This window comes from Paroedura picta, chromosome 5 (genome assembly GCF_049243985.1).
Source record: "Paroedura picta isolate Pp20150507F chromosome 5, Ppicta_v3.0, whole genome shotgun sequence".
Lineage (NCBI taxonomy): Eukaryota > Metazoa > Chordata > Lepidosauria > Squamata > Gekkonidae > Paroedura > Paroedura picta.
This window is the reverse complement of record NC_135373.1, coordinates 127304245-127331342: the sequence shown is the minus strand read 5'-3', so window position 1 is coordinate 127331342 and position 27098 is coordinate 127304245. Positions and strand designations below refer to the sequence as shown.

General features: G+C 54.5%; 1 protein-coding gene across 2 annotated transcripts in view; it reads left to right on the top strand.

Annotated features, from left to right (window-relative positions):
• KCP (kielin cysteine rich BMP regulator) overlaps positions 1-27098 on the top strand; it is a 67334-nt gene that overhangs the window by 33439 nt on the left and 6797 nt on the right. For both annotated transcript variants that reach the window (XM_077340440.1, XM_077340439.1), the window contains exons 26-45: positions 828-1010; positions 2623-2793; positions 3371-3547; positions 4382-4467; positions 5603-5693; positions 7301-7383; positions 8481-8654; positions 9935-10114; positions 10683-10953; positions 11819-11901; positions 13143-13313; positions 13614-13707; positions 14975-15148; positions 16049-16131; positions 19710-19830; positions 20372-20454; positions 21001-21100; positions 22540-22628; positions 24167-24269; positions 26880-27025. In XM_077340440.1, the coding sequence (XP_077196555.1) occupies positions 828-1010; positions 2623-2793; positions 3371-3547; positions 4382-4467; positions 5603-5693; positions 7301-7383; positions 8481-8654; positions 9935-10114; positions 10683-10953; positions 11819-11901; positions 13143-13313; positions 13614-13707; positions 14975-15148; positions 16049-16131; positions 19710-19830; positions 20372-20454; positions 21001-21100; positions 22540-22628; positions 24167-24269; positions 26880-27025 (2663 nt within the window). The remainder of the gene's footprint in view (positions 1-827; positions 1011-2622; positions 2794-3370; positions 3548-4381; positions 4468-5602; positions 5694-7300; positions 7384-8480; positions 8655-9934; positions 10115-10682; positions 10954-11818; positions 11902-13142; positions 13314-13613; positions 13708-14974; positions 15149-16048; positions 16132-19709; positions 19831-20371; positions 20455-21000; positions 21101-22539; positions 22629-24166; positions 24270-26879; positions 27026-27098) is intronic.

Sequence of the window (27098 nt, the reverse complement as noted above, 5' to 3'; positions counted from 1 at the left end):
GGCTCCAGTTTTCCTTACCGTGTGACATGGACTGTTGACTGCTGGATGGGCCACTGGCCTGGTCCAAAAGGGCTTCTCTTGTGATCTTATGCGAGAGACCCCCGCCTGAGACCCCAGAGAGCTGCTGCCAGTCTGAGTGGACAAGACTCAAGGACCCAGCATTGAGTGTACGGCAGCTTCACGTCTTCATGTGAGGTCACCCACAACAAGTGTACGTCTGAAGCCACCTTACGCTGGATCAGGCCTGGGGTCCATTCCAGCATCCTCTGAACCGACTCAGAGCGGTCTCTCAGGAGAACAGGCTTCCTCGGGAGGTGGTGGGTTCTCCCTCTTTGGAGGTTTCCAAACAGAGGCTGGAGAGCCATCTGACAGAGAGGCCGATTCTGGGAAGGCTCAAGGGGGTGGCAGGTGACAGTGGAGGAGCGATGGGGTTGTGAGTGTCCTGCATAGTGCAGGGGGTTGGACTAGATGACCCAGGAGTCCCCTTCCAAATCTAGGATTCTATGATTCTATGACTCTCGGTGGCTCTCATGGGGAAATGGGGCTTCCCCCAGTCCAAAATGCACCATGTGCCCCCCCATGGGTGCCAGGGTGCTCCCCTGACCCCTTTGTTGCCACCTGCCAAGTGTTTCTGGAAAGTGGGCGTGGCCAGGTGAGACCCTTGCCCAGCATTGCTTCTGAGTGGCTGTGCCATTTAACGGAGCGTTCTTCCAGGCAGCACAACATTCATCCCTCGCTTGACCTCCTTGAAGCGGGGGAGAGACCCTGGGAACCCCCCCCCAAAGGCTCCTCCTGCTCAGCTGCCTTCTCCTCTTCCCCCCTTGCAGCCCCCCCAGCCGGCTGCCTGTACCTGGGGGTCTCCTACCAGCACACGGAGCGGTTCTACGACCCGTCGGACAAATGCCGGGGCTGCATCTGCAGCAACGGGACCGTCACCTGCCAGCGCCAGCCCTGCCCGGCGGTCCAGTGCTCCCACCCGCTGAAGCAGGACTGCTGCCGTTCCTGCGACGGTAACGGACCAGAACGCTGACCCCGAGGGAACCCTCACAGCCCACCCCTGCGGGGAAGCCCACCCAGGAGCCCGGCCTGCTAGCTTCAGCCCCCAACATTCCCGCCCACTCCAGGGCCAGAGGTAAAACCCAGGTGCTCCAATCCCTCTGGGACTCACCTGGCAGCACTGAACTGGCAGGTCAGAGCGGTGGGCTCTGATCTGGAGAACAGGGTAGGATCCCCCACTCCTCTTCCACATGCAGCCAGCTGGCTGACCTTGGGCCAGTTCCAGTTCTCTCGGAGCTCTCTCAGCCTCCCCTCCCTCACAGGGTGTCTGTTGTGGGGAGTGGAAGGGAAAGGGGTTTGTAAGCCGCTTTGAGACTCCTTTGGGTAGAGACAGTGGAGAGAGACAGTGTGAGATGTGTCCAGTTTGGTGTAGTGGTTAGGAGTGCGGACTTCTAATCTGGCATGCGGGGTTCGATTCTGCGCTCCCCCACATGCAGCCAGCTGGGTGACCTTGGGCTCCCCACAGCACTGATAAAACTGTTCTGACCGAGCAGTGATATCAGGGCTCCCTCAGCCTCACCCACCTCACAGGGTGTCTGTTGTTGGGAGAGGAGGGGAAGGCGACTATAAGCCGCTTTTAGCCTCCTTCGGGTAGGGAAAAGCAGCATATAAGAACCAACTCTTCTTCTTCTTCAGTAATCTCAGGGCTCTCTCAGCCTCACCCACCTCACAGGGTGTCTGTTGTGGGGAGAGGAAAGGGAAGGCGACTGTAAGCCGCTTTTAGCCTCCTTCGGGTAGGGAAAAGCGGCATATAAAAACCAACTCTTCTTCTTCTTCAGTAATCTCAGGGCTCTCTCAGCCTCACCCACCTCACAGGGTGTCTGTTGTGGGGAGAGGAAAGGGAAGGCGACTGTAAGCCGCTTTTAGCCTCCTTCGGGTAGGGAAAAGCGGCATATGAGAACCAACTCTTCTTCTTCTTCTTCTTCTTCTTCTTCTTCCTTCGGGGAGAGAAAACCAGGACAGAAAAAAGAGTCCCCTCCTCCTCCTTCCCCTCCTCGGCCTTTCAGGAAACCACAGGTCTCCCACCCTCTCCTGGGCCAAAGAGCCCCAAAGTCCTGAGCCTGCCCCCCACTTCTACAGCAGACCGTTAACAGACCCATTTTAGGGGCTGGGGGAACTGAGGCTGAGATGGCCGTCTGCTCAACAGCCCTCACTGAGGCGGAACTGGACCCCTCTCACATTGTCTCTCTCTGCAGTTCATCCGAGACCCCCCCCCCCGCCTCCGCCCTAACCCTTAGTGGCCCTAAGCTTTCTGGATCGCTGGTTAGGCATGGAGGGTCAGGGATGTCAACCTCCAGGTGGGACCTGGGGCTCTCCTGGAATTGCAGCTGGCCAGTTCCCCTGGAGAAGATGGCTGCTGTGGAGGGGGAACTCTGTCGCACTCACCCCTCCCCTCATCAAGCCCCGCCCTCTCCAGGCTCCACCCCCAATCTCCAGGAGCTTCCTAACCTGGAGGTGGCAACAGTCATGGGGCAAGAATGCTCCCGGCTTCCTCTCAGGGGCCCCCACGACCCCCCTCCCAGCCCACCTCCTCTCTGATTCGTCCTTCTCTGCCCTCTCCCCCAGGCTGCCTTTACCACGGGAAGGAGGTACCCAATGGAGAACAGTTTGCAGACCCCAAGGATGCCTGCGGGGTCTGCTCCTGCTGGGAGGGGAGCATCACCTGCAAACGCAAGGCCTGCCCCCCGCCAGAGTGCCCGTTCCCCATCCCGGGGCCGTGCTGTGCGCTCTGCGAAGGTGAGTGGGGTGCCCACAAGGGCGAGGAGGAGCTGCTGCCCTCTTTCCGGCCAAGGTGGTTGCAGCGGTGCCACGTGAGCTTCCCTGGCCCGGTCGCTCTCCCAAGCCGCAGGCGGAGGGGCAGTCTCGGAGGGCTTTGGCGAGGGCTTCTTCCTGCCCTGTCCTTCGTCTGCGTGTGTGAGAGAGTGAGTTTCCATGGCAACCCCAGGAAGTATTGGCCTCCTTAACAGCCTGGCTCAGGTCTTGCAAAGTGATTGGCCCCCCTGGGAGCTCTTAACAGAGAACATCTGTTAATCCGGACAGTATCGGAGGCTCTGGGAAATTCCTCGAAGCCTGGGGGTAGAGTGTGGGGAGGGCTGGGGCCTCAGTGGGGCACAATGCCTTCCAGTCCACCTCCCAAAGCATTCCTTTTCTCCTGGGGAACTGATCTCTGTGGGGCGTCAATGATCGGTCATTCTGGGCGGTCTCCAGGCCCCACCTGGAGGCTGGCACCCCTAGGATTTGGCCATCAGGTGCCACCAGGGGGGGAGGCAGAGATCCTCCCTTGAATGCTTTCGGACGTCTCTCCCCTCCCCAGGCTGCGAGTACCTCTCGGAGCACTACCTGGATGGCCAGGAGTTCCCCAACCCCCAAGACCCCTGCGGCCTGTGCTCGTGCCAAGGCGGATTCGTTACCTGTGCCCAGAAGCCCTGCTACCAGCCAGCCTGCAGCCATCCGGTCATCGTGCCAGGGCAATGCTGCCCCCTGTGCCAAGGTGAGGTCGGGTTCCTAGGGCACAGTTTGGGGCAGGGAGGGGGGAGAAGAGAGAATGCAACAATGGACCAAAACATTCACGTCCACCTCTAAAGGCCAGTGGGCATTCTGCGCATGCTCAGGAGCATGGCCTTCTCTTTAAGCTTTTCTAAGGCATTGCAGACTCTGAGAGGATGTGCTGCTGAGCCCTTGATCTGTCTGAAGCTGCGATCACCAAAAGCATAGATGGTTTTAAACAGTGACTAGATAAATTTACAGCAGGGGTAGTCAAACTGCGGCCCTCCAGATGTCCATGGACTACAATTCCCAGAAGCCCCTGCCAGCATTTGCTGGCAGGAGCTTCTGGGAATTGTAGTCCATGGACATCTGGAGGGCCGCAGTTTGACTACCCCTGATTTACAGGTTGGCCTCTGAATCCCAGAGCCAGGAGGCAACATCAGGGGAAGGCCTCGGCCTCTGTGACCTCCCGACAGCCCTGCAGAGGAAATAGTTGGCCCCTGTGTGCGACAGGAGGCTGAACTGGGGGGACCCTCCCTGGCCTGACCCAGCAGAGCTGCTCTGATGTTCATTTTAAGCTCAAATTCAGGGGAAAGCATGCAGAGCCTCCTCAGAAATGTCCAAAAAGGTTCCTCTCAGCTTCTTTCCTCCCTGAAGGGTCTTCTTCAGCTGTCTGCCTCAAGCACATGATGGGGGGATCCTGGCCTGCCCCCCTTTGTCATCCATGCTGACGGGTGTTTTTCCTGGCTTAAGAGAGGCCTGGCGGAGCAGACACCAAAGTCCTTTCGGGATGGCCCAGCCCCAATGCTGCTTCTCCTCTTCTGGCCCCACCACGCAGGTTGCTTCTATGACGGCGTCACCGTGAGCCATGGGCAGACCTTTGCCGACCCTGGAGACTCCCTCTGTTCCCAGTGCACCTGCCGGGTGAGTGCAGAAGCCGGCCTCTGAACCGGAAGCCGCTCTGAATTGATTGCTTCTTCTTCCTTCCTCGCTCTTGGAAGATTGTGTCCACTTCTTCTTTGTCCAGGAACAATTTTTTTTTAAATCTTGTAATACTTTAGGATCAATTTTATAGGTATAATTGAAATGGAGCCCAAAAGATATCCTTGTAAAATTTAACAGAAAAATTAAGAATGGAAAAGTTTAAAGGATCAGAATTCCAGACCTTTAGATATACTTCCCGTCCTTCTGTCGAGCTTGAATCACAAGAACACAGATGATTTGATGTTAGAAATCATTTTCTTAGGGTGGGGGTTGTTCATAGATGAAATAGGCTGCCGCAGAGAATGGCAAAGTCTCCTTCGTTGGGAGTTTTTGGGAGGAGATTGGAGGAGCCCCCGCCAGGAGGGTATGACTTTTAAGTCTCCAAGAAGGTGGAGGGCTGGGCTGGATGGCCCTTGGTGGTCTCTTCCAGCAAACTGTGATTCTGATTGACAATCCATGTGCGTGGCAATTCCTTCGGTCTTATTAGCAGGACAGAGTGCCCACATTGCTTGTGGAAGGTTGAGACCTGAAGCCAAGGGTGCTCAGAGGAGATCTGGGAGGAACGAACAACATTGGAGGGTCAATTCTAGGGCATTATACTCCGCTGAGTGGGAATCCCACCATCCCCAGCCTCCACCCCACACGTCTCCAGGAACACGAGTCTGGAGCTAGATTTAGTTAAATCACAAACGCCTGTTCACAAATGCCGTCGAAGGGGAGAGGTGACATCAAGGGACTTTGATGCATTTTAGAATTAGGGGATATATTCCGGTGGGTGGCTGTGTTGGTCTGAGGCAGCAGAAGGAAATCTGAGTCCAGAGGCACCTTGAAGACCGACCAAGTTTTCTTCAAGGGATAAGCTTACGTGTGCACGCTTGTGCGTGCACACGTAAGCTTATCCCTTGAAGAAAACTTGGTCGGTCTTCAAGGTACCCCTGGGCGCTCAAACTTTGTCCTTTTCAAATCTGAGGTTGAGGCTGGACAGTGACGGGGATTTCCTTCCGGCAGCCGGCACAATGCTGGGTGCCCTAGCAGGCCGCAGAAGCAAAATGGGCTCTGTTTTTGTTTCTTGCAGGCTGGTTCTGTCCAGTGCCTCCGGAAGCTCTGTGCCCCCGCCCCCTGTGCCCACCCTGTACCTGGTCCGTGTGCCTGCCCCCTGTGCAAAGGTAAGCGGGCCAGAGGGGTGGAGAGGTGGGTTAAATTGGGGGGGTCTCGGGGATGATCGTGACCTGTTTAGTGACAACCTCTCACATCCAGAGGGTGAGTTAAGAAAGCAACAACAGCCATAGACTTTGGTGAAGCTGTGGTTCAGTGGAAAAGCATCCGCTTGGCATGCAAAGGGCCAAGGGTTCAATCCCCGGCTTTGCCAGTTAAAGGACCCATGAAGGCAATCCAAAAAGGCAAACCACTTTCCATGAGAACCCGTGAGAAGAAATCAGAAAGTGTTATAAAGGTGAAATTGAACTTATTTTATTGTCTTGTGGCTTTCAACATACGTGTCATCCAATAAACTTCTTTGTAACAAAAAATGAATAGTTTCTTCCAAACTTATGTTCTATGACAATATATTAAACTTAAATATATAGGGAGCCAAAACGGGGTCTGGCCCATGATTACCCATTTTCAAGGTAAAAAGCTTTTCTTTTATAAATGTTTTTTGAACGGAATACTGGCGACAGAGGATGCCACCACGCTCCCCATGGCTACTCTGTTGGTTTGTACAAAAATATTACTTTCATACTCAGTAATATTGTTTTCAAAAATAATGTCTAATAAACTTAATAAAAAGTGAGCATTGTGTCGGATGTCAATTATGAGTGTTTTGTAGGAACCTACGGAGTAGCCGTGGGAAGCACAGAGGCACAATTTGTCGCCGATATTTTTATGCAGGACTTGGAGGACAGTTGACCCTGCAACCTGGAAAAGAATCCATTTAGCTAAACTGGTAAATAAGCTGGTAAATCTAAAATTCAAAGGACTCCCCTGTCAGGAATATAATCTACTACAGACTCTCTGACCAGTCCAAAAGAGCTGTCCCGTGTCATATTTTGGATCATGTAAGACAGGGGTAGTCAACCTGTCCTCCAGATGTTCATGGACTACAATTCCCATGAGCCCCTGCCAGCAAACGCTGGCAGGGGCTCATGGGAATTGTAGTCCATGAACATCTAGAGGACCACAGGTTGACTACGCCTGATGTAAGAGACATGCAGCCTGAACCTTTGCCCATGAGGCTGGGAGTTCAATCCCAGCAGCCGGCTCAAGGTTGACTGAGCCTTCCATCCTTCCGAGGTCGGTAAAATGAGTACCCAGCTTGCTGCTGGGGGGTAAACGGTCATGACTGGGGAAGGCACTGGCAAACCACCCCATATTGAGTCTGCCAAGAAAACGCTGGAGGGCGTCACCCCAAGGGTCAGACATGACTCGGTGCTTGCACAGGGGATACCTTTACCTTTAGCTTTAAGAGACAGGCAGGGAAGTGGCTACAAAAGAACAGCTGGCAGTTTGGGGTTGCTAGATTCCTGGAGATTTGGGAAGATGCCATTTAGGAAGGGGAGAGGCCCCGGTGGGGTATGAAGTCAAACCCACCTTTCCAAGCAACTGTCTTCTCCCGGAGGGCCGCTCTCTGCTGTCTGGAGATCAGGTGTCATTTGGGGAGCTCTCAGAGATTGGCAACCCTCTCTGCAAGGACACAGCTGGCATTTGGACTGACTCTGGCACCTGACGGGGGGTGAGGGGCTGTCGTGCCCTGAATCGGCATCTGTTTCTCTAGGCTGTTCCTTCCAAGGGCACGACTACGAGGACGGAGAGATGTTTCCTTCCCCAGACAAGCCCTGCGAGGAGTGTAGCTGCCTGGTAAGTGCAGGGCGGGGACAAGCATGGAAGGAGCCTGATGGGGGGCCCTCTGTCAGTCTACCAGGCAGGGGAAGAGGTTTCAGGCTGGCATCACACTGGCAAGGTCTCTTTGGTCCCCAACCAGCCCCACCATGTGGCTGTGGACATAGAGGGAGATCAGCCGGGGCTGATGCCCTGTGAGAACCCGTGTGGTGTCATGGTGAAGAGTGCTGAAGTAGTATCTAGAAGACCCGGGTTCGAATCCCTACTCTCCCCATGGAGGCTCCCTGGGCGACCTGGGGCCAGCCTATCCACGAAGGGGAAATAAAGTCAAGCGAGTCACCATGTTGGTCGAAGCAGCTGGACACAGTTTGAGTCCAGCTGCACCTTCCAGGTCAACAATTTGTATTCAAGGTACACAAAAGCTTGTACCTTGAATACAACTTTGTTGGTCTGAAGAAGCAGCAGCAGAGTTGGTTTTTATACTCCACTTTTCACTGCTCAAGGGAGTCTCCAAGCAGCTTACAATCCCCTTCCCTTCCTCTCCCCTGTGAGGTGGGTGAGGCTGAGAGAGCCCTGAGATTACGGAAGAAGAAGAAGAGTTGGTTCTTAGATGCAGCTTTCTCCACCCGAGGGAGTCTCAAAGGGGCTTACAGTCGCCTTCCCTTTCCTCTCCCCACAACAGACACCCTGTGAGGGAGGGGAGGCTGAGAGAGCCCTGAGATTACTGAAGAAGAAGAAGAGTTGGTTCTCATACACCACTTTTCTCTCCCTGAAGGAGGCTCAAAGCAGCTTCCAATCCCCTTCCCTTCCTCTCCCCACGACAGACACCCTGCGAGGGAGGTGGGGCTGACACCCACCTAACAGGACTATCAGGACTGTGGACTAGCTGGCTGCATGTAGAGGAACAGGGAATCAAGCCCAGCTTGCCAGATTAGAAGCTGCCACTCTTAACCTTGACCCCCGACCCCCCCCCCCCCCCGTGGACTCAGACTTTGTTCTGTGGAGAGGAGCATGAGGCCGCCGTCTCCATTCCAGGGCTCTGAGCTCCACAAGGGACCCGGGGCCTCAGCCCTTCCTGACCACCCTGTTTGTCTCCTCTGCTCCTGTCTCCGCAGAGAGGAGAGGTCTCCTGTGGCGCCCGCCTGTGCCCCGTGCCACCCTGCTCTCACCCTTCACGAGACGCCTGTGGGTGCCCCACGTGTGGCAGCTGCATCTTCCACGGCCGAGACTGCGGAGACGGAGAGCGCTTCCTTGACCCCCGGGACGCCTGCCGGCAGTGCTCCTGCTTGGTAAGGAAGGGGTCTGGGGAGGGAGGGCAGCTCCCGCCTGAGAGAAGTTGAAAACCAAATGTTAAAAGATATATTTACTGCAGAGTTCAGAGTTCAAAAGCCTCAATTCTTTGATGCTCGGCCTTCCTTATGGTCCAACTTTCACAGCCATACATTGCCACTGGGAAGACCATAGCCTTGGCTAGACGCACTTTAGTTGACAGGGTGAACTCTGGTGCTGGAGAAGACTCTTGCGAGTCCCTTGGACTGCAAGGCGAACAAACCGGTCAGTCCTAGAGGAGATCAGCCCTGCCTGCTCCTTAGAAGGCCAGATCCTGAAGATGAAACTCAAATACTTTGGCCACCTCATGAGAAGGAAGGACTCCCTGGAGAAGAGCCTAATGCTGGGAGCGATCGAGGGCAAAAGAAGAAGGGGACGACAGAGAATGAGGTGGCTGGATGGAGTCACTGAAGCAGTAGGTGCAAACTTAAATGGACTCCGGGGAATGGTAGAGGACAGGAAGGCCTGGAGGATCATTGTCCATGGGGTCGCGATGGGTTGGACACGACTTCACACCTAACAACAACAACGTATTTACTGCCTCTGGTTTCCAAGTGCAGTCCAAAGATACATTGAAATGAAACAGCTAATCTAAAAAGTAGGACGCTACTTCCTTAACCCCTGTTTGGAAGCGACATCACACCTAGGAGTCACTCAATGCTGTGGGAGCTTGCGGCAATTCTTAGAGCGACATGACATCACTTCCTGGTATTTCCCTGGAAGTGATGTCACACTGTGCCTCATTTTTTGTAAGAGTTGCCAGCAGGGGGGGTTGCTTCATCATCATCAGAAGAAGAAGAGTTGGTTCTTATATGCCGTTTTTCCCTACCCGAAGGAGGCTCAAAGCGGCTTCCAGTCGCCTTCCCTTTCCTCCCCATTACTACATGATTATGGTCAGACTCATATGGGAAACAAGTTCTTGCATTTCGATCACTCATTGCATTTCAGGGAGGCCTTATCCACTGATTTCCATTGCAGCTTGATCCTTTATGCTGCTTTAAAACCTTGCATTAGCACTGAAAGGGTTTTGTGCATTTTGTTGCAAAGAGGGCAAAAAATATCTGTGCTGTTTATGCTGCTTTTGTGTTCCCACTGATTTTTCCTTTTATGCTGGAGAGTTAATTTTTTTAACATTATTTTTTCACTTTTCAACTTGAAAGTTGCTTCTTTGCTTCCTTGAACACCTAAGGATTGAAATGCTGCGAATAAATGGATCTCAGCCACTGTCCCTCCTCCACAGGCTGGCACCGTGACATGCTTGCCCACCCCGTGCCCGCCCACCCCTTGCCAGAACCCAGTCACTGTACTTGGGGAATGCTGCCCCAAATGCACGGGGGGCTGCCTCTTCCAGGGGAGTCTCTACCAGAGCGGCGAAATCTTCTCTTTGCTCCAAGACGCTTGCCAGATCTGCAAATGCCTGGTCAGTCGGGTGTGGAAATGAGTGGGGCAGGCTGAAGAACCCCTATGGGGAGGGCAAGGGAAGGGAAGGCCAGGGTGGTGGGTGGGGTCCCCCGGCCTTTCTGAGCTTGCAGGCACCTTGAACATTCTGCTGCTGCATGGTGGACGCAAGCACAAAATGGCTGCAGCAGGAGGCACAACCCGCCACAAAATGGCTGCCGTTGGAGGCGGAGCCAGCCACAAAATGGCCGCTGCCACAACTTCCCTTCAGCCGCACCGTGAAGGTCCTTGTGCTGTGGGGCCAGCCACTGCTAAAGTAGTGTTTTTAAAGCTGTGCACAGTCGGTCCCATGGCCAATTAGAAGCCTTGCTGGGGGAAAGCCCACCTGGCCCCGCCTGTTTTCTAAAACCAGAGGCCGGGAAAGGGGTCGGCAGGTGCTATGACCCCCCAGGACACCATACTGGGGCCTCTGACAACCCAGACTACCTGGGCCCAAATCCCACAACCAAATGGGCTTGACCATCTCCCCGTCTAGTCGGAAACCAGCGCCAGCCGCTTTGACCGGGCTCCTGTCTCCCCTCTCTCCACAGGCGGAAATGGTGACGTGCCAACCACAGCCCTGCCCGCAGCAGTGCACCCACCCCGTGCCCCCCGCCGCCCCGGCCTGCTGCCCCTCCTGCGACGGCTGCCTCTACAAGGGCCAGAGGCACCCCGACCGAGAAACCTTTGCCCCACCCCTGGAGCCCTGCCAGCGCTGCACCTGCCTGCACGGCAACGTGGCCTGCGCCCCTCTCGCCTGTCCGCCAGCGCGGTGCCCCAGCCCCATCCACAGGCCCAGCCAGTGCTGCCCGGAGTGCCCAGGTGAATGCAGCACCGGCTTCTCTAGGGAGATGGAGATCCCACGGAGTAATTCCACGTTTTAAGACAAGGTGCTCGCATCACCTGGAAGAAATGTGGGCACACGGGAGGAGTGACACTCTGGCTTGAGGGCAAAACTCTATGGTTTGAAGGAAATTCTACCGTAGAGTTTTGCCCAAAAGCCAGATTGTCGCCCCCGCAGATGCACCCTCACTATGGTTGCCAAGTCCAGCTTGAGAAATACCTGGAGATTTGGGGGGGGGGGGTTCAGTGAGGTTCAGTGAAATATAATGCCAAAGAGGGCACCTTGCAAAGCTCCTCCAGGGAAACAGATCCTCCTGGTCCGTCCCTTGGAGAGGGGGCTCCCAGGGCAGCCACGCCCCAGTGGGGGAGGGGGTCCGTCCTCTCCAGGAGCTCCTTGGCCTGCACCTGCCCAGACCCTAAAAAGTGAGGTCAGGATGTTGGGGGCGATGCTCTTGCTGTGGGGAAAATTCTATGGTTAAAAAAGGGCTCAAATCATAAGAGTTTTGCCTAAAAAAGAGCCCCAGCATGCCAGCCTCACTTCCAAGGGCCGTCCGGACGTTCTTCCTGGTCCAGGGGTGGGGAGTGCGGAGACTGTGATGAAGGGGGGGCAGGGGAGGACTTAACAGGGATGCCTCAGAGTCGTCGTCCCCAAAAAAAACAGCCATTTTCTCCAGGGGAAACGACAGCTGCAGTCTAGAAATCAGGTGTTACCCAAGGAGAGCTGCAGACCTCCCCTGGAGTCTGGCAACTTGAGGTGTAGCCAAAATCAAGGTGGGGGAGGGAGTGGACGCTTGCTGTCATCCTGATTCTTCTCTCCCCCCTCCCCTCCCACACACCCCCTTAGTGTGCCAACATGCAGGCCAGGACTACCCCGAAGGTGCCCAGTGGCTCTCCTCCCTGGACCCCTGTCAGCAGTGCTCCTGCGTGGTAAGATCCTGCCCCTTCCTCCCATGCTGGCTTCGTGGCCCAAGTTATAGCATCTTGCTCTCTGCCTCACTCATTGCTGGTTTATCCTGGGCCGGATGCTGCACTTTCCCTTCATAGAATCACAGAATCCTATAGTTGGGAGGGGCCTCCAGGGTCATCTAGTCCAACCCCCTGCATAGTGCAGGAGCTCACAACTACCTGCCCGCCCCCGGTGACCCCAGTTTCATGCCCAAGTGATCCCTCCACCCAAAATTCACTTTCCGTGCACTCCAGTGCAAACCCACCAAGCGCTGGAGAAGGCGCTTCCTATGTGCTTTTTGGCACCAGAGGAAAATCTACTTCTAAAGTGCGTGGGAAGGGCATAATACAACATGCGTGCAATTGAAAGGGCATTATTTATTATTTATTACTTTATTTACTCCAGGCCCCTCATTGGCCGTTTGGGGAAGGGGGTGGGTGGGTCAGCATGACCATATATGGTTCTATCGCCTGATGTTTATCAAATTTTAAAAATATATAAAAACTTATTTTAGACCCATTTTGGAAACCTTTCCAGGTCCATCAAGAAACCCCAAGGTTTCACAGATCCCTGGTTGAGAAAAGCCCGATCTAAAGTACAAAATACTGTATTGGGTAGCAGACGATATTTTGAGGATTATATGAAGGGGGCCCTTGGGGAGAAAATTCTCTTCTTCTTCTCTCCTTGATTTTGATCCAGGGGTAGTCAAACTGCGGCCCTCCAGATGTCCATGGACTACAATTCCCAGGAGCCCCTGCCAGTGAATGCTGGCAGGAGCTTCTGGGAATTGTAGTCCATGGACATCTGGAGGGCCGCAGTTTGACTACCCCTGTATCTATATGATTTTCTATGTAGGCCTTCCTTTTCGGTGTCCCCTTTATGTTGGGATCTTGTTTTTAAAATTAAAAACATTTAACAAACATAAAATAAAGCAATAACGAAGGAGGGGGCCAGTCCCAGCGGTCAGGTCATGCCATTGTGTTTCCTGCATTTAGACCCTCCTCTCCGCCCCTGTTGGGATCTAAAGTGGCTCACAACATTCTCCCTTTCTCCATTTATTCTCACGACAACCCTATGAGGTTGTCATCTTCGGTGGCAGAGTGTGGATTTGAACCTGGGTCTTCCCAAAACAAGCCCAACTTATACTTCAGCCAACACTCTGGTCTTTCCTGCCCCAAGAGACCAGACATGCCCAACTATCCCTTCTCTGCTTCCTTTCCAGACCGGCAAACCCTCCTGCGAGCCCATGCCCTGCGAAGACCTGCTCTGCTCCCACCCGGCTGTGGGCACAGGGCAATGCTGCCCGCTGTGCCAGGACTGCCTCTTCGAAGGAGAGCTCTACACCAACGGACAGGCCTTTAGCCCCGAGTCCTGCCTCCGATGCAGGTGCCAGGTGAGCCTCCTCCCTGCCCGCGTGTGCAGCTACAAGGGGCATGCTTCCACCCCAGAGGGGCTCTTTAACAGTCCTGGGGGGGGGGCAGTGGTCCCTCTCCCCCCTTCCTCTTTAGGGAGGCTCTTTGAGATGTCACAGCCTGGCCATTATACCGCGGAAGTGTCATGTCCCTGCGCTACCAAGCAGCCAGCCAGCCAGGGGCCAGTTCTGGGGACCTGGAAAGGCCCCCTGGAGCGAGTCATGGGAAGGGGACAGGAGACCAGGAGGCTAAGCGGACCCCCCTCTCCTTCCCCTCTGCAGGATGGAAACGTCCTCTGTGATATGATCCGGTGTCCCCCGACAAGCTGCTCCCACCCGGTGACGGAGCCCGGGGTGTGTTGTCCCCGCTGCAAAGGTAGCCTCCCGCTGGTTCATCTCACGCTTTATGTCCCAAAGCCTTTTCCAGCCCGTCTCCCAACCACCCCAGGCCTTCGCTTTAAGCAGCACAAACGATACATCAAGACTAACCTAACATAAAGATTCAAAAGGGTAGTTGTGTTGCTCTGAAGTAGCACAATAAAACCAGAGTCCAGTCAGGCACCTTGAAGACCAACAAAGATTTATTCAGGGCGGGAGGTTTTGAGTGCAAGCACCCTTCCTCAGACTAGGAACTGACCATCATAAGAGTAGGAAAACAGGCTTCCTTGGGAGCGGGTGGGTTTCTCCATCATTGGAGATTTTAAAGCAGAGGCTGGGTAGCCATCTGACGGAGTGGATGATTCTGGGAAAGTTCAAGGGGGTGGCAGGTGACAGTGGATGTGTGATAGGGTTGTGCGTGTCCTGTACAGTGCAGGGGGTCCCTTCCAACTCTGTGATTCTATTATTCTAAATTCCGTCTCAACCTCCGGAAGAAGTTCCTGACAGTCAGAGCGGTTTCTCAGTGGAACTGGCTTCCTCGAGAGGTGGTGGGTACTCCATCTTTGGAGATTTTTAAACAGAGTTGGAAGGGACCTCCTGGGTCATCTAGTCCAGCCCCCTGCACTATGCAGGACCCATTAGGACACTCACATGCCCGATAGGGTTGTGAGTGTCCCGCATAGTGCAGGGGGCTGGACTAGAAATCAGCCTCCACATGTTAGAACTGAGCTCAGCCATTTTAAAAGTCCCACAGTTGAGATGCCCCCACCAAAAAGGCCCTGCTAATTTTGGAAGTGAGTCTACCTGGAGCAGGGCTCAGAAAAGGGACTCCCACAGAAGGCCATTTTCTTGCCGGAAGAGGGGGTTCTTTGCTGGTCCCAGGCCATTGAGCATGAGAGGAAGGCGCTTCTGGTCTTTCCCATCCCCTCCTGCCTGGGCCTTTCAGCTGGAGATGCTGCCAGGGACTGAACCTGGGTCCTTCTGCCTGCCCCTGAGCCAGGGTCGCATCCTGTCCTTAGCCCAAGGCCCCTTGGCCAGAGCAGCCAGCCTTAACCCTCGAAAGATCCTCTATGGTGGGTGGCCAAACTGTGGCTCTCCAAAGGTTCAGCAGGGGTTCATGGGAATAGTAGTCCATGGACCTCTGGAGAGCCACGCTCTATGGTTTACGCTTCTGGATCCGGTGCATTTCGATCCTTGGAGGTCCTTGGAAGAGCTGCCAAGGGGGATTGTGTCCCACGTGTGCCTGTGGCCCTCTCCTCCCGCAGGCTGCACCTACGAGGGCCGAGAACACGTGGACGGCAGCCACTGGCTCTCCTCCTCCGTGCCGTGCATGGCCTGCATGTGCCTGGACGGCGTGGCCTCCTGCGCTGAGATCGTCTGCATCACCTCCTGCGTCAACCAGATCGACGTCCCTGGGGAGTGCTGCCCGCTATGCGCAGGTGTGGGGCAGAGTCCTGGGGAGAGGGGCATGAGAAGTGGCACGGGGGGAGGGGAGATGCATGCGGGTTTGGAAGAAGCAGGACAAGGGGGGGAGCTGGGGGCCAGGAGGGGCCACCTGGCTTGGCTTCATCGTCCTCATTTTTGGCAAGTGGGATAATGTTTCCTCATTGTCATCATGGATTTAGCCATCTGGGGTCCGCACGAGGAGGTGGGGAGAATGAAATCTGGGTTGCCAGCTTTGGGTTGGGGAATTCCTGGATAATCCGGGGAAGCCGTGATGCTTCTCTCCGTTCGCAGCTGTGATTTGCCCCCCTCCCCCGCCTGAAGATGGGATCTTTTCCGAAGGGTCTGATTGATAAAATGAGATTAAAAACAGAAACATCTCTCCAGGCTTATCAAAATGTCCGGAGATTTTACCTAGAAACATTGAGATGGAAGGGGGGACCACCAAGGGCATCTAGTCCAACCCCCCAGCACAGGGCAGGTAATGCATGGCTACCCCTTCCCCCCACTATCCCTCCCCCAACCCCTGCTAGAGGAAGGCCAAAATCCCCCACCATCCCTGAGCCAATCTGGCCTGGAGGGAAATTCCTTCCTCCCCCCAAGAGGTGCCTGGGCAGGTAAGAAAGACCCCCCAATAGCCATGCCCCGGCTGACCCCTCCCTGCCCTCCCTCTCACCCTCTGCCTCCTTACCTCCACCCCTGTCTATGGATCGGGGCCCTGATTGCCCCTCCTGCCGCTGATTCCACCCCAAGCAGCCCCTTTGTCTGTTCGTGCCTCAGTTTCCCCTCTCTCAACCTTCCTTCAAGGCTCAGAGTTAGGCCGGAACTCCCTGCCACTCCCTTGATGCCAGCCCTGACCCAAACCTTCCTCTCCGTCTTGCCCTCTGCCCTCCCAGACTGCAGCTACGACGGCCAGATCTACGGGCCCGGGGAGACCTTCCAGCCGGGAGAAGACCCTTGTGAGATCTGCACCTGTGAGGTGAGGCCTCCGCTCCCTGGAGGCTCTCTGGGGCACCCTGAGGCCATCTGACTAGGGTTGCCCTCTCCAGTGGGGAGATCCCTGGAGACTGGGGGGGGGGGCGTTTCTGAGAAAGATGGGGGGGGTTAGGGGAGGGGAGGGACCTCGGTGGGGCCATTCCCACTCGTGTCCGGAGATCAGACGGACAAAGCTCGAGTCCAGGAGCTCCTTTTAAGGCCAGCAACCTTCCATTCAAGGTGTAAGCTTTTGTGTGCACACACACTGTGCCGGACACGATGAAATGGGAATGGGGCTGGGGAATTCCTGGATAATCCGGGGAAGCCGTGATGCTTCTCTCGCTCGCCCCAACAGCCGTGATTTGCCCCCCGCCTGAAGATTTGATCTTTTCCGATTGATAAAATGAGATAAAATAAGGAATTCCCCAACCCTGTGCAGCCAGAGGGCTGGGCTGTGGATTAGTTCACTGGATAATGGAGCCTCACAGGAATAACAAGCTAAGTTTATAAAGTTATCTTGGGTTCAACTCTCAGGGAGGGGGGGGGATATAGTAAAGGAAATAAAAATGTCAAGATCAGAGACTAATGGACCGATGCAGACCAGCTGTGGAAAGCTGAGAGTAATTATTTCCTCCCTTCCCACCTCCCTCCCTCTCACCTCTTTTCCTTCCTTCCTTCCTTCCTTCCACCCTGTCCTATTCTTCCTTCCTCCTTCCTTCCTTCCTTCCTTCCTTCCTCCTTCCTTCCTTTCATCTCTTTTCCTTCCTTCCTTCCTTCCTTCCTTCCTTCCTTCCTTCCTTCCTTCCTTCCTTCCTTCCACCCTGAGTCCTATTCTCCTTCCTTCCTTCCTTCCTTCCTCCTTCCTTTCATCTCTTTTCCTTCCTTCCTTCCTTCCTTCCTTCCACCCTGAGTCCTATTCTCCTTCCTTCCTTCCTCCTTCCTTCCTTTCATCTCTTTTCCTTCCTTCCTTCCTTCCTTCCTTCCTTCCACCCTGTCCTATTCTTCCTTCCTTCCTTCCTTCCTTCCTCCTTCCTTCCTTCCTTCCTTCCTTCCTCCTTCCTTCCTTCCTTCCTTCCTTCCTTCCTCCTTCCTTCCTTCCTTCCTTCCTCCTTCCTTCCTTTCATCTCTTTTCCTTCCTTCCTTCCTTCCTTCCTTCCTTCCTTCCTTCCTTCCTTCCTTCCACCCTGAGTCCTATTCTCCTTCCTTCCTTCCTCCTTCCTTCCTTTCATCTCTTTTCCTCCCTTCCTTCCTTCCTTCCTTCCTCCTTCCTTCCTTCCTTCCTTCCACCCTGTCCTATTCTTCCTTCCTTCCTTCCTTCCTCCTTCCTTCCTTCCTTCCTTCCTTTCATCTCTTTTCCTTCCTTCCTTCCTTCCTTCCTTCCTCCTTCCTTCCTCCCTTCCTTCCACCCTGTCCTATTCTTCCTTCCTTCCTTCCTTCCTTCCTTCCTTCCACCCTGTCCTATTCTTCCTTCCTTCCTTCCTTCCTTCCACCCTGTCCTATTCTTCCTTCCTTCCTTCCTTCCTCCTTCCTTCCTTCCTTCCTTCCTTTCATCTCTTTTCCTCCCTTCCTTCCTTCCTTCCTTCCTTCCTTCCTTCCACCCTGTCCTATTCTTCCTTCCTTCCTTCCTTCCTTCCACCCTGTCCTATTCTTCCTTCCTCCTTCCTTCCTTCCTTCCTTCCTTCCTTCCTTCCTTCCTCCTTCCTTCCTTCCTCCTTCCTTCCTTTCATCTCTTTTCCTTCCTTCCTTCCTTCCCTCCTCCTTCATTCCTTCCTTCCTTCCTCCTTCCTTCCTTTCATCTCTTTTCCTTCCTTCCTTCCTTCCTTCCTTCCACCCTGAGTCCTATTCTCCTTCCTTCCTTCCTTCCTTCCTCCTTCCTTCCTTCCTTCCTTCCTCCTTCCTTCCTTTCATCTCTTTTCCTTCCTTCCTTCCTTCCTTCCTTCCTCCTTCCTTCCTTTCATCTCTTTTCCTTCCTTCCTTCCTTCCTTCCTTCCTTCCTTCCTTCCTTCCTTCCTTCCTTTCCTTCCTCCTTCCTTCCTTCCTTCCTTCCTTTCCTTCCTTCCTTTCCTTCCTTCCTTCCTTCCTTCCTTCCTTCCTTCCTTTCCTTCCTCCTTCCTTCCTTCCTTTCCTTCCTCCTTCCCTCCCTTCCTTTTCCTTCCTTCCATCCCTCCATCTCTGTCCACTTCCAATTGCCTTCCTCCCATCCTTATACCGCCCTCCCCTGATCTCAGGGCAGTTTGCATAACACGCAGGGGATGTTCCAGTGTCGATGCATAATCACAAGGATTACGTTTCATAACCTCATTAACTTCCAAGCCCGATTCCCACCAGTCCCAAATTTGATTTGCGGGACGAAGGCGCGGCCTGCAGCTCCCGCTTTGGCCACGAGGGGCCACTGTTCACACGGGCGAATCCTCTCCCGCGGGCGAATGCGGCGCCTGGAGGTTGGCAACCGGGCGCGTCCCTGCCCTTGGGTGCCCCTTTCCGTCTTGTCCAAAACCGGCGGGGCGGCCCACGGGGAAAACTGCGTCGAACAAAGCCGCCCTTGTCAGCACGGCTTGGCCGAGGCGAGCTTTCGGTTTCCCCTGCCGGGCGCTGCAGCGCCTCCCCCGGGAGAGTTTCGTTTCTCGCCCCGGACCCCCTTTCCTGCAGCGAGTCCTGGGAGGGCCAAGAATGTGGTTCTTCTGGCCACACACACACACAAACACCAGCATGGGTTCAGAGAACGGCTGTGTTGGGGATGCCAGTCCCCAGGGGGGGCCTGGAGATGCCCGGGTTTTACAGCTCATCTCCAGGCGACAGAGATCCGTTCCCCTGGAGAAAGGGGCTGCTTGGGAGGGTGTCTCCGCAGCATCCGGCTCCACTGAGGTCCCTCTCCGCCCACTCCCGGCTCCACCCGCAAAGCCCCAACCGGGAGGTGGCAACCCTGGTTAGTCTGCAGTCGGACAGCTGGACTTGAACCCAGAGGCTTCGTAGAGGCCAATAAAATCTCCAGAGAGCCAAATTCCCCAAAGCACAGATGCCCCAACTCTAGTGGGTGGCCATGGCCCCCCTGGGCTTGAGTCTAGCGGTTCCTCGTGAGTAAGCTCCTTTGCAGGTGTACCACAGCTCTTGATGGATGCCAGATGCATATCGCCAAAACCAGTGGCTGGATTTGGGGCCCCAATAGCTTCTCCTCCCCCCTCGAGGCCAAGAAATGGGTGCTGAGCAGACATCCTCAAAGGGGGGGCTCAGGAACATGCAACGGGGAAGGGAAGCAGGTTTTAGCTGGGGGGGGCTGGGCATTCTGGTCAACCCTGTCCTGGTGCCTGCACCCCACCACTCACTGTGGTCCTGGAGCAGTCAACCGTGGCAGGACTCATGGTTGCCAACCCCAGCCTGGAAAATCCCTGGATATTTGGGGAGGAGGGGAAGGCTTGGGAAAGGGGAAGGACCTGGGCAGGGTATAAGGCCATTTTCCCAGAGGGGGAATGATCCCTGCAGTCTGGAGGTCGGCTGTAATTCCAGGAGGTCTCCAGGCCCTGCCTGGAGGTTGGCATCCCTAGGTTGCACCCTGGCCACCCCCTTCTGTGTTTTCCTCCTCAGATGATGTCAGATGGGGAACAGCATCTGCAGTGCTACCAGAAACAATGCCCCAGCCTGGTTGACTGCCCCCGGGACCAGATCCAGCCCCCTGGACCGGGACACTGCTGCCCCAGCTGCGCTCGTGAGTAGACCCCCTCACCCAGCAGGTGTCAGGGGGAGCTCAACGGAGACCCCCTCCCCAGACGTACACAAGCCCCAGGAACTGCCTTGCTTGTCACTCCATGGACTGACAACTCCATGGATTTACAACCCCCACATGGAGTGACAACTTTTTTTTTAACTTGGTGGTTTGTAATCTCTAGTAGAAAATGCTCCCCGTTAGAAGTTTTGGGGCGCAGAGAGATTTAGCACCGTGGATCTGGCCCAGCCCCTGTATTCTGGAGCCCGTGAGGGGTCTCAAACCCCCTGAAAAAGAACAAAAAGGGTGCTGAATCAGACCCTTCCTTGGTTTCTGCTGACTGTGCCAAAAGATTCCAGCAGTGGAGAATCCAGATTTGAGTCCCATCGCACCTGAGAGTTTTTCAGGCTTTCGAGAGTGAAGCTTGTGCACCCTCGCAGGGCTGTTGTGTTGCTTGGAGCTCTGAGCATTTCAGCCGAGGGCTCTCTCCATGGGAAATGGGCTTGCTGCTCTTCTCACTGACGGTGCCCACCTGCTCTTGCAGAGGCGCTGAGCAACTGTACCCCCGGCCTGGTGGGCAACGAGGTCCACGCCACTGAGGAGCCCTGCTACACCTGCCAGTGCAAGGTGAGAGACTCCACCCTCCCCTGCCGCCCTCGCTTGAGCCCGCCCTGCAAGGGGGTGCCTTCTTAGCTCTGCTCAAACGCCCCATCTCCTTCCCCTCGCCTTCCTTGTCCAGACCCAGGCACGGCCTTGGATGAGTTCAGGCTTTCTCAAATAGGAGTTTGTGAAACCCTGGGGTTTCTTGATGACCTGGGTTTCCCGGATGGGTGGGTTCATTCATTTTTTTATTTGTTCAACATTTAGCAAGTGATGTGCCCATATACGGCGCACTAATGTGTTCGGCCACCGGTTACTAGAGTCCTGCCTCTCTGCCGTCCCTCTTGTTCCGTTGCCCAAATGTTCTTCCCTGAGAATTTCAGCTATCATGTCTCCCTTTTCAAGTTCAGACGGTGCATTCACACGCACCAGCCTCTGCAAGCAGAACTGTTGAACTGAAGAGGGAAATCCCACAGGCATGACCCCCCCCCAAGCACACAGACACACACAGACACCCCCTTCCCCACCCTCTTCCGAGACTTTTCCAACCTGCATCTGTCTGCTTCCTTGCAGGATCTGACGTGGGTTTGTGTGCACCAAGGATGCCCACCTCTGAGTTGCCCCACCACTGAGCAGTTCACCCCGCATGGCTCCTGCTGCCCCATTTGTGACGGTGACGTATCCTGCCCCCCCCCTCCGACCGCTGTCCTGTATTCCTCTGTGAACTGCATTCTGCATCCAGTTCGAGCTCTGCTGATCTGAGCCAGCATGGTGCAGCGGCTTCTAAACTGGAGAGCCGGGCTTGATTCCCCGTTCCTCCACATGCAGCAAGCTGGGTGACCTTGGGCTTGTCACAGCTCTGATAGATCAGTTCTCACAGAGCAGTTCTCTCAGCCCCACCTAACCCCCAGGGTGCCTGTTTTGGGGAGAAGAAGGGAGCACCATTGTCAGCTGCTTTGAGACTCCTTCGGGTGCAGAAAAGCAAGGGTATAAAAAGCAACTCTTCTCCAGCAGCGTGTTTCCAGGGTCTCTGGTGCAGAAGGGTCTTCCCCAGCCTCCATGGCCATGCAGAGGAGGAGGGATGCCAGACCCACCCCCAGTGCTCTGGATCATCTGGACAATTACCCCCCCCCCCCGAATGAGGGAGGAGCACCTGATATGTCAGCCATGTACCTGTGTATGTTAGGGCAACACTCTGATTCGGGAGGATATTTGTGAACCTGGGTGTGTCCACCTTGGATTCTGTATAACCGGCATGTCTGCTTTGGCCTTCTGTGGACTTTTCTGAAGTGCTTTGTTCTCCTTTGCAACCTTTCCAGGCAGCCTTACCTGTGTAGTAGCTGTAGCTAGTGGAACCAAGGTCAGGGAGGTTTGGGTGGTCATCTTGGCTGCTTGGCCAGATGGCACCTGGACTTGGGAGGGGGCACCCTCAATGGGAGTGGGAACATCTTTGAGCGGGGAAAATTCGGGGTAAAAGCCAGTTTGGGCCAGTCTAAGGCAGGAGTAGTCAAACTGCGGCCCTCCAGATGTCCATGGACTACAATTCCCAGGAGCCCCTGCCAGCAAATGCTGGCAGGGGCTCCTGGGAATTGTAGTCCATGGACATCTGGAGGGCCGCAGTTTTGACTACCCCTGGTCTAAGGTATCGATCTGCTTGGAAAATAAACGCTTTCTTCCAGAGAAGTGATTGTTTTCAGTCTGTCAACCTGACACCTCTCCCCACAACAAACACCCTGCGAGGGAGGTGAGGCTGAGAGAGCTCTGAGAGAACTGGGACCGGTCCAAGGTCACCCGGCTGAAGGTGTGGGAAGTCAAACCCAGTTCTCCAGATTGGAGACTGCCGATCTTAACCACGACACCAGGCTGGCTCTCCCAGCTCCCAGTAGGCCGATCCCTTACCTGTGGGGGACCTGGCAGCTATACATCGGAGGGGCCCTCAGCGTAGGGCCCCTGGGCGCCGGGTCACCTCCTGACCCCTTTCTTTGGTGCCCACGAAGTCCTTTTGGATAAGTGAATGGGGCCAAGTGGGATTTCTGCCTGATGGGCTTAAGACTGCAAGCTTAAGAGCCTGTAGGGCTGCTGTTGATCCAGCTTCCACGTTCCTTCCCGCAGAATGTGTGATCAAAGTCGAGGGACGGCGCGTGTCAGACGGAGAGACCTGGAGGGACAGTGCTGATGGCTGCGTCACCTGCTCGTGCAGCGTAAGACCCGGCAGGGATGCCTCACAAGCCCCCACCCCACCCCAATCCCCAAGCTGGAAGGAGAACATTCTCCTGGAACTGAGCAAGTGGAAGAACCATAGAACCATAGAATCATAGAGTTGGAAGGGGCCATCGAGGCCATCTAGTCCAACCCCCAGTCAACGCAGGATCAGCCCTAAGCATCCTAAAGCAGGGGGGGTCTGTAACAGGGTTCCCTAACACGGTGCCCCTGGGAGCCATGGGAACTGCTACTATTTCCGATGGTGCCCATGAGCTTCTCGGGGGAAATGGGCGGGGCTACGGCAAGGCAGGGCTTGCTATTGGCTGCCCACATTCAAAGAAAAAGGTTTCCCACTGGAGGGTCAAGGGAGCTGTCCAGCTCTTGGGCTTTCCTTAGTCAGTACAGACTTCCACTCCCCCTCCAGGCGTTCCTTTTTTTTTTCGGGAGGTCTTCCGTTTGGCTCCGCCTTCACAGGCAGCCATTTTGGGATTTGGTTCTGCCTCCTTTGGGGTGGCGCTCACCACGCCCTCTTGAAATGCCAAACAGGTCACAGTCCCCGGTCTGTAGGATCATACCTTTCTCCGAGCACCTCTCTCTTAGCAAGGCTTCTGGGGCTCCTTTTACAGAAGGAACAACTGAGGCGGAAAGATCATCCCTGCCTTTGGGCAGCATTAGAACCCAGGCCTAATTTTCAAGTAAAAGGACGTTTGTTTGTTTGTTTATTGGATTTTTTTACCTGCCGCTCTCGGGAATCAGCTTGCAGAAGCTTACAATTGAAAAGTAAAAAAAACAACAACAGTATAACATTAAAAACCATAAAACACAGTTAACCACGTAATCTGGTGACAAGAGGTAAAAGACCCTTCCCATCTCTTACCCCCCACCCACCCCCCATCCAGGGCCTCAGGGCTCCAATTCACAGGGGGGGGGGGGCGGTTGGTCATAACATTTTCTCTAGTTCTTGATTGTTAGTTATCCCCTTCCGTCTTCCGCACCCTGGGCCTAGTCTGCACCCAATGGATAATGCAGTTTCCATGTGCTTTAGAAGTAGATTTTCCCGATCTGCACAGGAAAACCCAGCTGCCAAAGCACATTGAAAGTGCATTATCCTGTGTGTGCAGACTAGGCCCTGGCCTCAGTGGAATTACAGCAGAATATTTAAATGCCTTTCCCCGGGGGACACTTTACAAATCTGTTTCCCAGATGACAGAGATCACTTCACTTGGAGACAAGGGCTGCTGAGACCATAAATTAAATGGCTGCTGAGGCCCCTCCCCCAAACTCCACAGGCTCCACCCCCAAATCTCTGGAATTTCCCTGAGTTTGCTTCGCATTTGTAATTTATGCAGCGAAGGGAAGCCCCACTGGGCAAAAGATGAAATCATGGGGTGCCGGGGTGCCTGTACAAATCTCTTTTTTGTGATCTGGGGGATGTCAGGTAGGAGGGGAAGGAAGCAAGGAGAGGGGCAGGCCTGGCTATGCCCCTCTGGTTCTGTTGATGCACAGCCCAGTTCTGACATTTCTCTCTTTGTCTCAGTTGGGGCACATAGAGTGCCGCATCCAGGAATGCGTGCCAGTGGTGTGCCCTGACGGGCAGGTGGAAGTGCAGACGCCAGGACGCTGCTGTGCCCAGTGCCAAGGTAGGAGCCAAGACCCCGTAGTGGAGCCGGTCAAATGACTCACAATGAGAACGAGAAGGTCGTTCATGGCCCTGCCTTTTGGAGCTCTGACGGTCACGATGAATAAGACTCTGGAAGCTCCATGCTTGGGAGCATCCTGGCCTTTTGTTTAAGGGACTTGTTTATTTTATTTATTCATTATTTGGTGGATTTTTGGGGATCCACCTCCCTGCCCAGCAGGCTTGTCTTGGCTTACGTCAGAGGTGTGCTGCACAGTTGAAAACAATTCAAAGAGAGCCAGTTTGGTGTAGTGGTAAGGAGTGCGGACTTCTAATCTGGCATGCTGGGTTCGATTCTGTGCTCCCCCACATGCAACCAGCTGGGTGACCTTGGGCTCGCCACGGCACTGATAAAGCTGTTCTGACCGGGCAGTGATATCAGGGCTTTCTCAGCCTCCCCTCCCTCACAGGGGGTCTGTTGTGGGGAGAGGAAAGGGAAGGTGACTGTAAGCCGCTTTGAGACTCCTTTGGGTAGAGAAAAGTGGCATATAAGAACCAACTCTTCTTCTTCTTCAGTAATCTCAGGGCTCTCTCAGCCTCACCCACCCCACAGGGTGTCTGTTGTGGGGAGAGGAAGGGAAGGAGAATGTAAGCCGCTTTGAGACTCCTTTGGGTAGGGAAAAGCGGCATATAAGAACCAACTCTTCTTCTTCTTCTTCAAAGGCCAGTAATTCTACTAACCAGAGCAGCGCTCCCAGGCATGAATCTGCTGGTCACTCAGTTTTTAAAAATCTAATGTTTCCCTTGGTAGGGAGAGGGAAGGTGGCCCCAATTTGTTGTTCTGCTTGCTCGTTTCGGCCTCAGCCTGGTGGAAGGGCCCCGTTTATACGCCCTTCAGAAAGGGCCCAGGTCTCTGCTGGCAGCTCGTTCTGCCATGGGATGAAAGAACCACATCCAAGATGGTTTGAACTTTCCTTATTGTTAGTATAGTTTTCCATGGTCTGTGTGCTCCTGGTCCTCTCCACTGCTGCCAACAGGAACCTTTCCCTGCCCTCCTCCAAGTGGCAACCGTTCAATTACTTCAAGAGAGCCACCCTGTCCCCTCTCAGCCTCCTCTTCTCCAGGCTGAACATTCCCAGGCCCCTCAGCCTCTCTCCTCTGCCCCCTCTCCATTTTGCCCACGTCCTTTTCGAAGGGAGGCCTCCAGAACGACACTCAGTTCAGCAGCCTCAGTGGTAAGCAACAGGATGTGGATGAGGTGCTGCAAAACAGCCATGAGCTTGAGCAAAGTGCCTTTCGTTTCCTAGACCTGGGGATTGTGCTTGTGTCTTTGATTAAGAGCCTCTCTCCTCCTTCTGTTCTGCTCCTCACAGGAAAAGGACCCCTCCCCTAGCTACTGTTGACCCTCCCTCTAGGGAAAATTTATAGGGTCCCATATTTGTCCCTAAGGGCTGGATTTTCAGGAGAGAAAATGGCAACAAAGGGAAGAGTTAAATTTCTCCACTCCTTTCCCCAGGCTGTTTCCTCCTTGATAAAGCATTCCCTGCAGCTAAATTTGCAAAAGGAGGAAAAATCATCTAAATAAACAGGGAAGAAACTGTATGATGCCTTAGAACCCCGAGATAAAGTTGAGGGAAGTAGTGCTCCCCCCCCCTCCATGTCCAGTCACTCACTCCCATCAGGTTTTCCCCGCTTGGCCCAGCCATTCCCCTGTTCGGAAGGTCCAGCTTGCCATCTCTGAGGCCCATTCCGCACAGATTCATTGTAGCAGGAGTATGGCAAACTGTAATCGCTACTAGAATGCAGTTATGCATAACGCCGTACACAATCTGCCACACTCCGATCCGCAAAAAGCGCTTCGTTGTAGCGCTTCCAGGGAAATCCCAAAAAGTGGATTCACCCTCTGGAAAGCGCTACACTCTTGCAACCAATCTGCAACACTAGCGGAGTGCGTTCCCATTGTTGCAGTTTCAGCAAAGTCCCTGCCCCTGGTTCTCTCCTCTGATCTTCCAGCGAAGCGATCGCCATTTTTTTTTTCTTGGAGCGAGCGGAGAGCAACGAACCGGCGAGCCTTCATTCACCCAGCGAGGCTTCTCCAGCTGCAGTCCCTCCACAGAACTGTTTTAAGTCACCAAGCACCAAACAGCCCTGTTTGCTGGTTCCCTTTATTTTCAGCCGAAAATCGCGCTTGTGCACCGGAGGGGGGGTTCACTCGGAGGAGCGTGGCAACGATAAAACGGCAGCTCACATGCCACCTGCTAGCTAGATGGGTCTCTCTGTTGCAACGAAACAAGGCATATTCGTTGCAACGTGTTTTTTTTTTTTACCTGCCTTAAGGGGAAAGGGGATTTTCGGGAGCATGATAACGGCCGCCCATTGGCTGCTCGTTTGATTAACGGCCAGGGGCGGGACAAAGCTCAGCAAATATCGCTTCCTGGCTAGCGATTTTTGCCGAGAACGGAAACCTGTGGGAAACGATAGAAACGCAACTGGGTTCCACTACAAAGGCAGGTATGCATAATGACGAATTCCGCTATTTAAAATGGCGTTTTTTCTTTCCGTGATCAATTTGCAACATTGATCCTCGTGCGGAATGGGCCTGAGTCACCCCCTGCCTTCTGACCCTTCCCAGATCCCAGGGGCAGCAGCTGCTCCCACCAGAGCCGCACCTTCCAGCCCAACGAGCAGTGGCGCGTGGACGAATGCACGGCCTGCACCTGCGTCTCTGGGGAGGTTCACTGCCGCAGTGAGCGATGCCCGCCTGTCGCCTGTGCCGCGGTGAGTGGAAGGCGCCGTGCTGAGACGGGAGAGGGAAGCGAGGCCCGGGGAAGGTCCAGGCACGGAATAGTGT